This window comes from Apium graveolens, chromosome 8, assembly GCF_009905375.1.
Source record: "Apium graveolens cultivar Ventura chromosome 8, ASM990537v1, whole genome shotgun sequence".
In the NCBI taxonomy this organism is placed as follows: Eukaryota; Viridiplantae; Streptophyta; class Magnoliopsida; order Apiales; family Apiaceae; genus Apium; species Apium graveolens.
In genome coordinates, this window is record NC_133654.1 from 9384282 (window position 1) to 9400059 (window position 15778).

Genomic DNA, 15778 nt, shown 5'->3' on the forward strand with positions numbered 1-15778 from the left:
CAAGTTGAACAAATGTTCTGCAAACTTAACATGTTTTACAGAATAAAATATTTTGTGATGTTTTACATGCAGTACATATATGATATTCAAGATTTTGAATAAAATAAGAAACTTTGTAGAGCATAATTTGCAAAATAATATGTTTTATAATGTTTTTATGCAATATTTATCTTGCAGAACATAAGTGATCTCCATAGAACTTAACCCAGATTATCATTAAACATTCATAGTTTGAGTATTATTATTCACTCGCCGGGAGAACGGTTAGAATGAATATACGTATACGAGCCTAATTTTTTGTTAAATAATACTCTTTCGTCCCAGTCAATTCTTTACGTTTGATTTGAGCACGGAGCTAAGAAATATGTATAAATTAGTGAAAAAGAGAAAGAAAAGTGAGTGAAGTGGGGGACCCATGGATTTTTTTAATATATAAAAGGGAGATAGAGGAGTAAAAGTAGTGTGAAAAGGGAGAAAAAGTGGGAGAGTAGTGGGATCCATTAACTATTTTGGGTAAGTTTTGAAATGTAAATAATTGAATAGGACATCAAAAAAGAAAGCTTAGAGAAATAGTTGGGAATATTATTTTAATATTATATTTAATTATGATAAAATCATTTTTTACAATGACAATTGACAAGTACACAAGAAGAAGAACAGAAGCTTCTTTGTACAAAGCCTTCAAAATTATCAACATAAATTCCATTTCTAAATCGCCTCTGTAAATTCACTTACAAATTCCACGAAAACACACCACAATTACACACACAATACACACACCTATACATACAAAAGCATCAAATTGACGATTCAGAGACGCTGTAAACATGCTTCACAAGAGCTTCAAATCTGCTAAATGGTAAACAATTCATTAATTCAACAATTATATATCTAATATATGTATATTTATTGATTAATTTTAATTTAATTAGGTTTTTTAATTGATTAAATTGAGTTTTGATGTTTAATTGTAGCAAAACGTCGTTGAAATTAGCGACAGCGAGAATAAAGCTGATGAAGAACAAGAAAGGAGGTCAAATGAATCAGATTAAGAATGATTTGGCTCAGTTGCTTCAGTCTGGACAGGATCGAACTGCTCGTATTCGTGTACGATTCTCCGATTTGTGTATTTTTGTGTGATCGTGTGTGTTTTTGTTGTGAATTTTGTGATTAGAGTTGTTAATTGATGTTTATATGATTATATCTTGTTGTGGATCTATGTGTTGTATTAATAATAGCTGATTTAAGTTAATTATCGAGAGTTGAGGTAGATGCGGAAACTGAATTCTAATTTAAGTTAGTTATCGAGAGTGAGGTAGATGTGAAACTGATTTTTTTGTATTTTTGTGTTTAGTTAGTTCTGCAGAGTTGAGGTAGTTGCGGAAACTGAGTTTTAGTTTTTCTGTATTTAGTCAATTCTCGAGAGCCAAGGTAGATGCAGAAACTGAATTTTTGTTTGTTTTTTTTAATTTTTGTGTTAAGTGAAGTCAACTCTTGTTGTATAGGTTGTTTTACTTCTTTTTGTAGTGACAGAGAGTTGTTATATTTTATTATGTTGTAGTCTCCATGTTTTGTTTAGGAATTATGGAATTTTTAGCCGGATAGAGTTATAATGGATATAAGTGTTTGTGTTTGCTATTAGGAAGTTTAAAGTACATGTAAATGCAATACGTTCTTGAAAATATTTTGAAACTTTGATTGAGGATCTCGTTTCTAGTGATGAGGTTAATGATGATTTGAAAGTTGTTATCGGCTATCGCACCAACTACCAAGTGTTGACATTACTGACAAATTGGGAATACATTTGTTTTCAAGTGTCGTTCAGAATGAAGTAAATAAAAACAAGTGGTTTTGTGTTTAAAGAGGTTGTTCGTTGCATTTGCAATTATTGTGTTATTCCCATGTAGGAGCTTCAATGTACCTTTTTATGGGTAGTTTGTATTCCTTTTAGTGTTTCTGAGTTATTGCTCTTATCACTGGTGCTCGAAATCTTGATAAGGAGTTTGTTATTGAGTCGATGGTTGGATGATTCATCATTTGCTCATGTGCAACTTGTATGTTCTCTTTCTTCTACATCAGACATCCTTTATGTAGAACCCTGAAATTAAGGTGTTCTGTTGCACTTCCAGGTATCAGGCTACTATGACCAGAGAGAAGCCCTGGACCTTAGTACTTGATACATTACCATAGAGTTTTATACTGAAACACTGATAGCCCTTTTTAGCTGTTCTGTACGATAATCGTGAAATTTATATTCAAATTGTTATCACAATTTAGCGGTGAGGATATTTTTGGAAGCAGGTAGGAACGTACTACTTTTCTGTTCATTTACTATGTGCAATTTGATCGACCAAACCAACAGTCTTCGGGTCTCCTTCCATATCCCCCCAACTTTTTTAGTCAGTTACCATCAAGTTTAGATGAGGCTAATTTTCTGATTACGTGACAATATACGGTTTTTTCACATTTTTTGACATTAAAGTCCTCCTTAATATTGATGGCAACGTCCGCTATGGTATTCTTTTGATATTGTTTCTTTACAGTCTCTTGAAATTTCTTTCTTGCGTGCCTTCTAAATCCAGGTTGAACATTTCATCAGGGAAGAGAAGATGGTGGCAGCATATGATCTCATTGAGCTATATTGTGAGCTCATTGCTGCACGCTTGCCAATTATTGAGTCTCAAAAGTATGTAAAGTTTGAAAATCTTAAATGATGTTATACCTCCTTTTAACATTTTCTGTAGTAGCGGAGTATTTCAGGAACACATGTTTTTTAGATGTACTTTCCCTATAAGGTTAACAATATTTCTTTTTAAAAGATCGGATGAAAATTTCCCCTAAAAAAGTATGTGGAAGTTTTGCAGGGGTCTCCGTCTATAATTTGTTGATTCTTAAGAACTACAGTAGTTCTTGACCTTGAGCTTCTCAACGTTTGTATTGGAATAAAAAGATATTGTTTCTTTTGATTAATGTCTTCATCATTTTGTTTAAGTATATAAACATATATATGTTTTAAAGGTTGCCTGGGTAGATTAGCTTTTGAATATGTATACCGGAAGGTTAAACAAATGAATTACTTTTATGACTACCCCATGGATGCATAAACTTCATCCTGTTATTAAAAGGAATGCAAACCATGTTATCTGTTTACTGTATTTTTTTTAAAATAATATAAGTAGCTCCATGACTGCTTTAGTATCAATTTTCTCTTTAAGTTGCAAAAATTCTATGATTTTTTGGTGGATCGCAAATGTTCTGTTGTAATAATTTGTTACAAATAATTTTTTGAAGGAATTGCCCAATCGATTTGAAAGAAGCAGTTGCAAGTGTAATATTTGCAGCACCAAGGTGTGCAGATGTACCAGAACTTTTAGATGTTAAAAAGCATTTCACAGCAAAATATGGAAAAGAATTTGTTACGACAGCACTCGAGCTGCGTCCCAATTGTGGTGTTGGCCGCATGGTAAGCATCTACATCTTGCATATGTCCTTAATTATCATCAAGTCAAACATAGCATAATAAAACGTAATTTTTTGTCATTAATGATATGCTTTCTTGTTTTCAGTTAGTAGAAAAATTATCTGCAGTTGCACCAGATGGGCAGACTAAATTTAAAGTATTAAATGCCATAGCAGTGGAACACAACATCCAGTGGGATTCGAAATCATTTGAAGAAAACGAAACAAAACCAGTTGATGATTTGTTGGTAAGTATCATTATTTAAAATGGTGTTGCATTTTATGATTGTCATATTTCCTCTATCAAGCTAAGTTTAAATAATATTGAGAACCCATTAAACCTCAAGTACATGTGGCAATCCTTAAATAGTGATGAAGTAATATTTGTTACCGAGCAGAATGGACCAAGTACTTTTAAGAAGGCCAGTGAGATGGCAGTGGAAGCCCCAGAAATTGGTGTTTCAAATGTTCAAGCTGCGCCTAGTCATGATAGGCACACCAAACCTTCGAATTTCACTGAATCAAACACGGTATCCTCAAATGATTCGCACAATAGTTTGCCTGTAAATCGTGGTGGTAGGAATACAACTGCTACTACCCATTCTGATCTGAGACATTCAGGTACTCTAGTTCCAGTTATACTCTGTGGATATAAATTAAACTATTGTTATATCTTTACTCATTTGGCTGATTGATTTTTTTATCTTCTTCAGGAAATGAGACAAAGGTAGGCAGCCACTCTTACGCTGGAGATGAAAATTATTCAAGTCGGCAGGATTGGAATATGGAATTTAAGGATGCTAGGTCGGCAGCACAGGCAGCAGCAGAATCTGCTGAAATAGCAAGTATGGCTGCAAGGGCTGCTGCGGAATTTTCAAGAAGGGAAGATGATGCCAGACAGTTTTCCTATGAATCCCAGAACTTAACAAATAACAGTACAAGACAAGAAAGACCTGGAACATACGCTTCACCAGACTTGAAAGGTGAACATTTTGCAAGTGTCCCAGTAAAGAACTCCTCCTTTCACAGGGGAAATTCCAATGTGCGGAATGAGCAAATATTGAGACCTGAATATCAAAGTCGGGTGGAAGCTGATGACCGATTTCGCACGTATGATGATGCTAACACGAGGAAAACTAGTCATCCAACATCTCTGAGGTCTGGAGAATCTACGCTTGATGATATCAAATATGTAAATAGCATGCAAAAGCCACATGAGTACTCCGGAAAAACCTCATTTGAAGAGATCGCTAAACAAGTCAAGGATCCTTTAGATTCTAGAAAGGGTATGAAGCAACAATATGCAGAGTCTAGGGATGAAAGTGTTTCTAGGTGGCAAGATGATTCCACAGCTGAACATTTTGATCAGTATGGGGAAGCGAGAATCGAAAAGCAAGTTCAACTCCGTTCATCTCGCTCTCATTCCATAACTGATAGTGAAAGTGATGAGGAATCAGAAAATAATGCTGCCATGGATCGTTATATTGGTAATGATCAAGATAATTTTTACAGAGACACTGCCAGGATGAACTCTTTTGATGACAAGTCCGTGGCTTTTGACGAATATGACTCCAGTGATGAAGGAGTCCATAATTCAGTTAAAGGCCCTCGATATGATGGAGAGTCCACTTCCTATGTTCCACCTTTAGGTAGTAATTCATCCTTTTCCTCAACATCTGTAGATATCTGGAACCCTAGAAAGGACACAATCAAGTCCCCGGAAAAATCAACATTTCAACCACATCATTTTAGAGAAGACCACCCCTCTACACTGTTCTCAGAAAGCACAGAAAAAACGATGGATCCTTTAGGACCAGACGATGTGCCTGTTGCTCCTTATGATTTTGATGGCCCAAAATTTGACAGTGAAGATGAGGTGGAGATGCCTATTCATGAACAGAGTAAAGATGCATTTTTCTTGGAGCCTGAGTCGGCACAAACTGACAATCATGGTTCCACTGAATCCTTATCGGTAAACAGGAAGGTTTCCGGTTATGATAGAAAGCCAAGTGTAGGATCCTCGTCTGATGATGATATGGATACTGTGGAAGCTCACCAACAGAGTAACCCTATGGTAGTTGTAAATTCAGAATCTCCAAAATTTTATTCCGAGTATAAACAAAACATACGCCAATCTTCAGATCTTTCCTTGGCCCATACGGATGAGGGCAGTTTTCAAGTAACGGAGTCAAATGTGATATTGAAAGATGAGGACTTGCAACTTCTGTCTAATTCACAAGAAGAAAGTAAGTTGAATTTTGGAACCTTGACAGGTGGCCTTCGTAATAAGGGCAATTGGCATCCACCCTCCATCGGGAAAGTATCAGGTAATTCATCTTCTGTGACACGAAGAACTACCGATGAGAGTTCAGCAATGAGTGAACATAAAACTGCTGCCCCCTCTTTAGAGAGCTCTGTAAATACTACACTGAGAAATGATGGAAACAAAAAGTCAAGCTTTAGCTTATCAACTCTTCATTCAGATTCGGATTCACAAACTGAAGATTCAGGGGATGAAGCCCAACAGAATATCACAAGTGGAAGGCAAGCTTCGCTTGCTAAGAAACCCAGCAAAGAAGTAAAATATAAATCCAGCTTCAGACCTCCTGTTGCAACATACTTTGACCTTGATAATGATGATTACAGTGACGATGTCCCGAAACCAAATGTTCCCAACAAAGTCCAGTTAAGCAGTGCAATATCTCGTAGGACAAAACCTTCTTCTTCAGGCACCGGATCCAAATCATATTCCAAGAATCAAACTGAGCATCAGGAATCGGCAAGCCCAAAATCCAGCATAGAGAGCTCAGCTAATAGGATTCCCCCTGACAATGTAAATCCAACCAAGCTAAAGTTAGAGATGGAAAGTACAGGTTACTTGAATAGCGAAGAACAGCCAAACTCTGCAAAAAAGGTAGCTTCCAAGTCATCAACAGTAGAACAATCTTCAAGTGCTTCTAGAAAAATAGGGCCTTCAAGCAACCCGCAGAATCCAAAGACATCGAAACTAGCAGGGGAGCCACCAACCAGGGAAGATTCTACGAAGAGAGCTAGTCATGTTCATCCAAAACTCCCAGACTACGACTCCATAGCTTCCCGTTTACAAGCATTGAGGACTGATAAGAAATGAAGATACACACACAAAATTGTATGATAGTCTGAGTGCTGCATTTCAAAACCATAATCGGAGTGTATAGCTTAGTAAATATTACATACTTGGCTTTCAAGACTTGTTGTAAAGTTTCATATTTGATTTGTTGGTTTACAAGACTTGGTATTTTTCCCCAAAAAGATACAAATAATAATTTGAGATACCCGAATGAAAAATGCATATCTTGTCGATAATAATAATCTATATCTATATTAAACTATAATAACCAAAATGTGTGATAATTTGGTTCAATAATTATCAGCTATTTTAGTTTTTAAAAATAAAATAAAAATAGTGTTGTACACTATTTTTATAAAATAGAATTTATTTTTGTTAAACTACTGATTTGATAAATTATTATACATAATCTACCTATTCTCCTAAACTTTTGATAAATTATTATACATAATCTACCTATTCTCCTAAACTACGAACACATCTTTAATGCAAAACTAAATACACAATTTCTTCTGAATTATTTTATTATTTTTATTATAAATTTATGCACGGGGTTTAAGTTAGTAATAATAAATATAAAAAATAATTACTCATGTCACAATATTAAAAAAAATATAATTTTTAAGGGTTAAATATCAAGCTGACCACTATATAATTAATAAAGTTTCATATTTATTATAAACAAATTTGGGGTCTCAGATTGGTCACTTTCAAGTAAGTGGGTCTCAAGTTATTCACTTTTCAAGTCGGTAATAAGCTAATTATATCTCAAATTTATCACCACAAATTAGTAATTTTGCATGAAAAATGATCAATTTGAGATCGCGAATTAATCGATGGTAAATTTGATATTTTATTAGTTATATAGTGGTAAATTTGATAATTAAAACCTTTTTTTTTTTAATTTTTTTTGGTCATTTCGATAATTTCTATTTTACCAGACCTCTGAAATTCTTACACAAACATTTCAAACCTATAAAACATCAACAAGTTCACCCTCCTCGTCCAAACCAAACCCTGCAATGGATCATCTCCCTCACCCCCTCCTCCTCGAAATCCTAACTCGTCTCCACGACTCAACTCAGCTAACTCGCTGCAAACTCACTTGCAAAACCCTCAACTCACTCTCCACTCAAACCCCATCAATCCATCTCTACTGCTCCTGTTCTTATTTACCTCAAATCAAGATCACCTCAAACCATGTCTCAAACCACTCCTTTCAAGACCATTTTTCGCAAACTTGTCGAAAGCAATGATGTTCGAATTGAGTCTGTGTGTATTGGTGTGGACAATGAGCTTCGTGGGTTGGTGTATGATGATGTGGAGGATGGTGGTGATGACTTGTTTTTGACAGAGAGTGGGTTTGTTGAGGATTGGATTAGGAGGATTGGAGAGGGGTTGAGAGTGCTTTCGATTTGCGATTTTTGGGTGCAGGCTTGCTGGAGAAGGTCTTTTGTTCTTGCTATTGTTTCGAGTTATTGTGAGTGCACATTTTTGCTTTTGTTGATTGAAATGTATGCTATTTTTTTGTTTGTGAATCAGAGCTGAAATTATAGGCCTTGTTAAGTTTCGATAGGCATGATATATGATATGAGGGTTAATTATCAAGTTTGCCACTATATTATAACTAGCAAAGTTTCAAATTTGGGGTCTCAAATTGGCCACTTTTCAAGTCGGTCATCTATGACATCTCAAATTTATCACCGAAAATTAGCAATTTTGTGTGAAAAATGGCCAATTTGAGACCCCAAATTGATCGGAGGTAAATTTGATATATTGCTAGTTATGTAGTGGTTAATTTGATACTTAACCCTATGATATGATCATTTTTGTTTTGTGAACTTAAAAGGCTGTGATTGCAATTATATCAGGGACTAGTTTTGACTTTAATTTTGACATGTATGCTATGTGTGTGTTGTAAAGTTTTAAGGTTTTTGAGTAGCTTGTGATTCACGGAGTATGCGGATTGGAATTGGATAGGGTCTTGTTAAGTTTCTATATGGATTACATGATACGATCAATTTATGAAATTTATGCTATCTGTTTGTTTGGTTTGTAATGTTTTAAGGTTTGTGAGTTGTTAACTTGCGATGTATGCAAGTAGATATCGGAATTGGCTTCTGGTTACGAAAAGGTAGGGCCTTGATAAGTTGCAATGTGCATGAGATGGTACATAATCAATTTGTGATATTTATTAATTTCTACTTTATCTTAGACTTTAAAGATGCAATTGTGATTTGAACCGAGTAAAGCCGGACTTTTATTTATTAAACTCAGTTCAATTTTCAGTTAATGGGTCCGAGCTTTTTTATATCAGTGTCAACTTTTTTTATAGCGATTTGCGTTTAAATTGTTTGTAAGGTTTCTTTTAAATTTTTCTTCTATCGAGCTTGATTAAAACCTAACCAAATGTTATTGATATGAATCCATTTCATGTGTGGTCAAGCTGACGAAGACTAGCCTAGACATCTAGCTTGTTTTCTTTGAGCTAGTCTAGACCTCGAATTATCCTTATCAAACAAAAAAAATACCTTGTGGAGCTTGAGCTGAATTAGGAAAAACTAGATTGAATTGAATTGTGTCGAGCGTTTATTACAGATTCCAGCTCTATAACTCTGTTAATATGTTAGACCTAAATGACTTTCATGGTTGGTGGATAAATTAGTTGTAGTTAAAATTTAGAACCTAGTGTATTTATTTGCTATTTAATTATTGACTTTTCAGTCGTACAGTTTTTTTGGTTAAGTTTCTTTTCAGTCTTACAATGTTGCTAGGATATCTTGCAGATATCTTTTTCTGAAAAAGTGTTGTAGCAAATCACAAATTAAAATGAAATTGAGATTTTAAAGTAGGTACTGTTTGATGGGCCCAGTAGGGTCGACTTGCACCAATGCAAAGATAACAGCTTTTAGCGCCTCATTATAGTTTATTTAAATAGGAAAAAGAAAAACATATAGGTAAAATTTGGGAAATGTAATAGGAGAATAAGGTAATTATCTTCATGCTAAAATAGACCGAATGTATTTTATTAAGAATTTTATTTGTTTCGTAGTGTTATTGTTAAATATTATTGTACACATAGGAATGAAGTTTGTTATCTGGTGTGCAGGTCATAGTCTTACTGAACTAGAGGTGAAGACGCTTGGTTGTCTGTAGATGGTTTAAATCCAATGCCAATGCTCACAAAGTTGACACTAGAATATATCAGACTCGATGATGAGTACCTGAATAGGCTGAACGAGTGTTTCCCTGGTCTTCAAATTCTAAACTTGACCCTAAAATTCATCTCAAAAATGTAAAAGAATTTCGGTGGACGATGTCTAGTGCTCAAAAGACCCTGATGATATGTGCTCCCAGTCTTGCCATTCTAGAACTTAAATGTTTTAAGCCAGTAATAGTTTATATCAATACTCCATTGTTGTCTCATTTCCATCTTAGTATAGAGAGGGCAGGCCAGTTTGTAGTAGAAGAGCTTAAGACTCTAAAAACACTACACCTAAAATCCTCGGACCTATGTTACCTACTCTGCACATTTTCATATAAAACAACAGTTCAGAATCTTGTACTGGACTCTCCAGATTGTGGGCCAGATGAAATAACCAAGTTTAGCCTTCTCAAGGTGTTTAGTGTTTTCCCAAATGTGAGCAGTCTAACATTGGGTTCGGGAGTCTGGTCAGACCTAATGATGTGCCCTTCGACACCATCTGCTCCTGTGGCAGAAAGTTTGAGAGCTAGAAGTATAATGAAAGGCTTAAAGCAAATCATTGCTTACTTGGTGCTAGGTGATACTGACATAACTCTCTCCTGTATTTCCTATGTCTTGGGGAAGTGCTCAAATTTGTCAGATATGGCATTATTGATTCACCGTGATGTTGATTCTAGTGTTGCAAGTAGCCTTATCTCGTCATGTGTGACTCAGTGCTCAAGAGTGAGATGGAGGTGGGGAACTTGGAAAGAAGGAACTAAAGACTGCTGGATCTCAGATAGCATATGATTTTACTGAGATGTGTAAAACGAATTGATGGATGCTTTACATTCATAGTGTTAATAGTCATTGTACCGCAGACCTTTGGTGATTTTGACGAATCAAGATGTTTCCTTCATTAGATAACTAAGCATTTGTTGTATTCAGAAGAAGTTACTAACAACCAGTCAGCTGCCCAAACTTGTCATCAGCCTGTCAAAAAGGATTTCCGGGGAATTATTTCTCTGAAAAGGTCCAGTATGCTTTTCATGGTCTTCTTTGAATCAGCGTGCTTTTCCCTTGGATGTGTTTTTATAGTTGTATAACAAATTTATGATGGCCATCTGTATTCTTCATATTGCATGTACATGGTCATGGTGTGTTTGCAGCGTCCGTTATTCTTCTTTAGTGTGTGTGCTTAATTCTAGTCCCCCTTTAAAGATGGCAAAAGAAGACCAATCTGCAGAAACTCCAGTCTTTAACCAGTTTAATTTCAAAGTCTTTGCAGTCACAGATGATGGAGTTCTTGAATGTAGTTTAGCACAGTAGCATACTGTCATCAAGTTGAGCTAGTTTGTTAATTTGCTAATTCAGTTTCTTATCGATTTAGGCTTATTTGGGATGGGATCGCTGTTAAAAATTAGTGTACACTTAAAAAAAGTGTTGCTGAAAAAAGTGTTGTTAAAATCAGATGATTGTTTGATGATTTTTTTGATATATATATGTTTTGATGTAAAAAATTAAAAATAATAAAAAGGTTTGATGGTTAAATCAGCTTATGATTTTAACCAAACAATTTTTAACTATTTTTCAGCGAAAAGTTGTTACTGTTGTAACAGCAATACCAAAGACACCCTTAATTTTGTTCGTAGTTCATTTGCTTTTTCCTTTCATGATATCCACTTGGTTTGTATCGAATGCTTTGTAATCAGATTTCCATATTCTCCCTACAGTGATCTGAATGCAACCAGAACTCGAGTTGATCTTGAAATGATGTTTTTTCTCAATACAAGATTTCCTATCCTGAATGAACTCAAGTTGAAGTTATAATGAACTTGTCGAAACCAAAAAAAAAGGATTAAACTGATTAAGAGGACAAATCAGCATAAAGAAAAAAAGAACATGTCAATATATTACTTGGAGAAACAGTTTCTCTATTACAGTATCAATACCTAAATTATATAAAGCACCCCTATGCCAAAAGCATCTCAGTTGCGCCATCTAAGACCTCTAAGATATCTGCTCCCTGCATCATGTGCCAATTCCTCAAAATATTTCATCAAAATTTTACCAAGCCCAGATAATAGCTGTTTATAGTATAAACTGGCTTTGAATTTGCAAACGTTTCAGTACTATACGGGGAAAATCCTTTATAACACCGTTGGGTCTACTTTATCATATTCACTCGGGCATATAAAAGGCGCTGCAGATGGTGTGTGCAGTTTTTTCGGCCTAAATCTTGTGTATGCTGTACCCTGCATCTTCAGTTGTCAAGTTCTCCCTCCAGTTCTCAAACTCGGTTCCGCCAAAAACTACTTGCTTAATTCCAACAAAGCTGTTAACAAAATTCAAAACTGTAGTCATGCTGTAAAATTTACCACAAAAATAGAAATTTTAAGCGCTCGTCAGTTAATCAATTCATTCAATCAACTTATGGATATCAACAGGAGGGAAGGATAATAGACCAAAAACTGGGCCAGCAAGAATACTAAGAAATAGCCAGAGATCATGCTATGCAAGTAGCAACTACCAAGTAGCATAAGTTCAATTTGGGTTGCGGCAATTCTCTCTAAAGCCTAGATCTGCAGTGATATAGGCTATAACATTCTTTAAACAGAGGGTGAAGCTTACTCTGAGCTTATTTGGGTCAGCGCATTAACCAAAACATCCAACAACAATCCTTCACCAGTTCCAATATCCACCCTGCAACACCCAAATGGCTTTGTCAAGTTTGAAATTCATTACCACATGGTTATATCACAGAATGAATCATTTAAGGCTGCATACCATATTCGTGCAATGTTATCTTGAATCTCTAAATCCCCGATATTATAAAATGTAGTTGGTGTAACATTTGCTCCCTGAATAGGATCGTAAACTGGTCTTTTATCCATAGGAGATTGTGATAACTGAAATTAAATACAATGTAAGATTATGCAAATATGAGTAATGAAAAACCTGAAATGCAGTATGCAAAAGGTATCAACATGTTCGAATTTTACTGCTAGGTCAGTTTCTTAAAATGTGCATTTCTCAGCTACAGGCTGCAGCTTACTAATCAGTCCTCCAAAAGGTCTCAACAAGCTTACGTATAGTGAAAGTGAAGGTCATACTGTATTTTAAACGTAATATATCATAAACTTACTTGCATATTTAAAGAATTACAACCTCCAAGACGTCCCACAATGTGCCATGATCGTATCGCCTGCACAAGGTAGATTAAGTGTATCAATAATTTAAATTTTCAAAATAAAAGATATATGTACTCAAGTTTTAGTAAATTACATCACAAATCAAGGACACGTCTTTCTCCAAAAGAGTATTGTAGAACTCAAACCAAATATACGAGTTGGAGAATTCAAATCTGATAAAAAAACCAACCGAACAAGTTAGAACTTGAACTTGGAGAATTCAATCTGATATAACAACTAACTGAACAAGTTCAAATTACACAAATATTGCCTTCAATTCCTAGCTACAATACCATTATATATCTAAGGGAAACTAGAGATTTGCAGGGAGAGATTTTGTAGGTCATGCTGGGAGAGTAATGGTTATAATGTCCTCCAAAAAATTGAGTTGTCATTCTTAGACATTCCACCATTGTTCTGTACATCCGAGCTAACTTATTAAATAGAATGTTGTGCAAATGTAAACTTACTTGTTCATGACGACTTTCATAGGAATTGGCGAGCCAGTTTTAGTATGCAATATCTTGTCCCTTTTCCTCCTCAGTCTCTCCTCCATCTAAATGTTTAGTTATCCCCATCAAGCAACAAGAGAAAACCATTAGTCAGATATACATGTGAAAAAAAAGAGCCCTGCAATATGAAGAACATGCCTAACCACCAAATACTCTAATCTAACACGCTTTGTCAATTTACCCGAATATGATCACATACTCCTAAGTTTCGAATCTTATAAATTCATTTTTATCAAAGTCTAGTAAGATTAACAACCGCACAACATTAACTATAAACAATCTCTCTCTCTCTAAAACGCTTTGTCAATTAACCCGAATATGATTGCCTCCCACTCTCTCTCTCTCTCTCTCTCTCTCTCTCTCTCTCTCCAGAGTCCAGACACACAACACAAATGAGTTCTGCCAAACTGACTTCAAACAAACACAGACACACTAATATTTAAGTACACTCAAGTGCAAACAAATTAATCTAATAAACATCATACACAATCACAGATACATATAATCACATAAACACAAGCCTTACTTTGGAGCGAGCTTTTTGAGGGTCATCAAGACAACTACCAATAATCTCAGCAAACTCAGGGTTCCTATCATAATCCATCTCTTCTTCACCACCTAATCTAAACCTCCCCTCTGGTGAAAACTCATCCACTTCTTCTTCAACATTTGGGTCATCAACAACTACTTCAATCTTTGACAACAATTCACTAGCCTCTATTCTCTCATTTCCACTCAGTGACTTAACAATCAACACACTTTTCTTGGCTTTAAAATGGTGGGGTCTAACTAAAACTTGTTTAAATTTGGTGAACTTGTTAGAAACTAAAAGATTTGAGATTTGAAGAGAAGGGGTGTTAATTTGTAGCATAAACATCTTTCTTGTTTCATAAAAATTGAGTCTTTGGGGGTTTAGAGCATTTGTACTTGTAAGTTGAACACTTACACTTGTGTAGGCTTTGGGGTTTTTGATAATTCTAAATTAAATAATATTTGGATTTAGTTTGAAAAAAAAAACGGATTTAGTAATAATTGATTTTTCAAATTGCTTTTTTTTCCTCCAAAAAAAGTAAAAATGGATTCTTTTTTCCTGGCTAAAGTTTAAGTAGTTTCTATAAATTGATAAAAGAATTGTAGGGAGATTGATTTCAAGTATAACCTAATATTCTGTGTTATATATTATGGTTAAATTTGTAAGTTGAATAGATTATTTGCTAATCAGTAATATTAGTTTTTAAATAAATTTCAAGAAGAGTTAAAATTAATTTTAAAACCTTTTTTTCCCGCAATTATGTCATCTCCAGAAATGTATTTATTTTATGTTTACAATTGTAAATGTAAAATAAAATAAGAAAGTAGTGTATTCATAATATTACCATTTTAGAAACGAGAAATTAATCAAAAGAAGAAAAAATTTATTTCGATAAATAAAATTAACTTTTACCGATATACATGATTACATATTTCGAAAATCGGAATAATTCGCCCGAGGTACTAATTTATGATTTATTAAACAATTTTTTAAAAATTTGAATGATTTATCGATTATTTATCAAAAATTAATCATATTAAATAAATATTTTTAACCAATTTTAAGCATCATTTTCAAAAATTAGACCTATTTTTATAACTACAAATACTTAAGATTTAAGAAAATATTTAAACAAACTTTGGAAAAAGCATATACACTGAAAGCTCAATAAATTAATTCTTTTGGGACCATGAAAAATTATTAGCTAATCGAAATATTAATATATCGAGATATATTATTTAATATTTTATAACATATACAATTCTCAGAATAATAATTTATTTTAATCTATTGAATATTTAAAATAACATTAAGAAATATTTATGAATTTAATTAAATTGAAAGAATTTATTTATTTAATTAGATTATAATGTGCTGAAATTCTCAAAATGGTTTTAGTCACGACCCTATCTGACTAGTCTTAATCCTATTTACCAAGGACCTTATTTTAAGGGTCTCACTAAAAGATGTATTTAAAACAATAATTACATTACATAATTTTCTCTTATAATATGAACATAGTACGCAAAGATTCAAGATTAAGTAAAAGGCGATATCAATTTTAAAAATTAGCAGGTTACAAATGAGACTTATTATAAAAGTACATCCTAGAATTTTATAATTTTGATGTAATATGAAATTATTAATTTATATATTATACGAGATTTATATTCATTAATACAAAAATATCCCAGCTCCGGCTTATAAGAAATTATTAATTTAATGTGATTTTTAATTTATCGGTTTCAGTGTACACAAACAAGTCACAACTCACAACTACACAAGTACATG

At 34.0% G+C, this 15778-nt stretch overlaps 3 protein-coding genes across 3 annotated transcripts; 2 read left to right on the forward strand and 1 right to left on the reverse strand.

The window, feature by feature from the left end:
- The first annotated feature begins 637 nt into the window (after nucleotides 1-637).
- LOC141679132 (uncharacterized) lies at nucleotides 638-6727 on the forward strand. Its single transcript, XM_074485620.1, has 7 exons — nucleotides 638-859; nucleotides 975-1107; nucleotides 2583-2686; nucleotides 3292-3463; nucleotides 3567-3707; nucleotides 3858-4080; nucleotides 4173-6727. The coding sequence occupies exons 1-7, from the start codon at nucleotides 828-830 to the stop codon at nucleotides 6587-6589; spliced, it is 3222 nt and encodes a 1073-aa protein (XP_074341721.1). The 5' UTR covers nucleotides 638-827; the 3' UTR covers nucleotides 6590-6727.
- Nucleotides 6728-7542: 815 nt separating this feature from the next.
- On the forward strand, nucleotides 7543-10940 carry LOC141676667 (F-box/LRR-repeat protein At4g29420). Its single transcript, XM_074482366.1, is given in 5 exon segments — nucleotides 7543-7731; nucleotides 7733-8048; nucleotides 9678-9704; nucleotides 9707-9838; nucleotides 9841-10940. Coding segments are annotated over 5 exon segments (1338 nt in total). The 5' UTR covers nucleotides 7543-7590; the 3' UTR covers nucleotides 10563-10940.
- A 698-nt stretch (nucleotides 10941-11638) lies between these two features.
- LOC141676496 (uncharacterized) lies at nucleotides 11639-14412 on the reverse strand. Its single transcript, XM_074482150.1, has 7 exons — nucleotides 13982-14412; nucleotides 13414-13499; nucleotides 13038-13116; nucleotides 12898-12957; nucleotides 12540-12661; nucleotides 12384-12455; nucleotides 11639-12087 (listed from the first exon to the last, which is right to left on the reverse strand). The coding sequence occupies exons 1-7, from the start codon at nucleotides 14330-14332 to the stop codon at nucleotides 11985-11987; spliced, it is 873 nt and encodes a 290-aa protein (XP_074338251.1). The 5' UTR covers nucleotides 14333-14412; the 3' UTR covers nucleotides 11639-11984.
- Between the last annotated feature and the right edge of the window lie 1366 nt (nucleotides 14413-15778).

What these genes read in the sequence shown, in the direction of transcription:
- LOC141679132 (XM_074485620.1), top strand. Translation starts at nt 828, where the DNA reads ATGCTTCACAAGAGCTTCAAATCTGCTAAATG. An exon ending in ATCGAACTGCTCGTATTCGT is followed by an intron (nt 1,108 to 2,582) that starts GTACGATTCTCC and finishes TTCTAAATCCAG; the next exon opens with GTTGAACATTTCATCAGGGA. An exon ending in TTCTGATCTGAGACATTCAG is followed by an intron (nt 4,081 to 4,172) that starts GTACTCTAGTTC and finishes TATCTTCTTCAG; the next exon opens with GAAATGAGACAAAGGTAGGC.
- LOC141676496 (XM_074482150.1), bottom strand. Translation starts at nt 14,332, where the DNA reads ATGTTTATGCTACAAATTAACACCCCTTCTCTTCAAATCTCAAATCTT. An exon ending in ATGAAAGTCGTCATGAACAA is followed by an intron (nt 13,117 to 13,413) that starts GTAAGTTTACAT and finishes TTTTTTTATCAG; the next exon opens with ATTTGAATTCTCCAACTCGT. An exon ending in GATAACATTGCACGAATATG is followed by an intron (nt 12,456 to 12,539) that starts GTATGCAGCCTT and finishes TGGGTGTTGCAG; the next exon opens with GGTGGATATTGGAACTGGTG.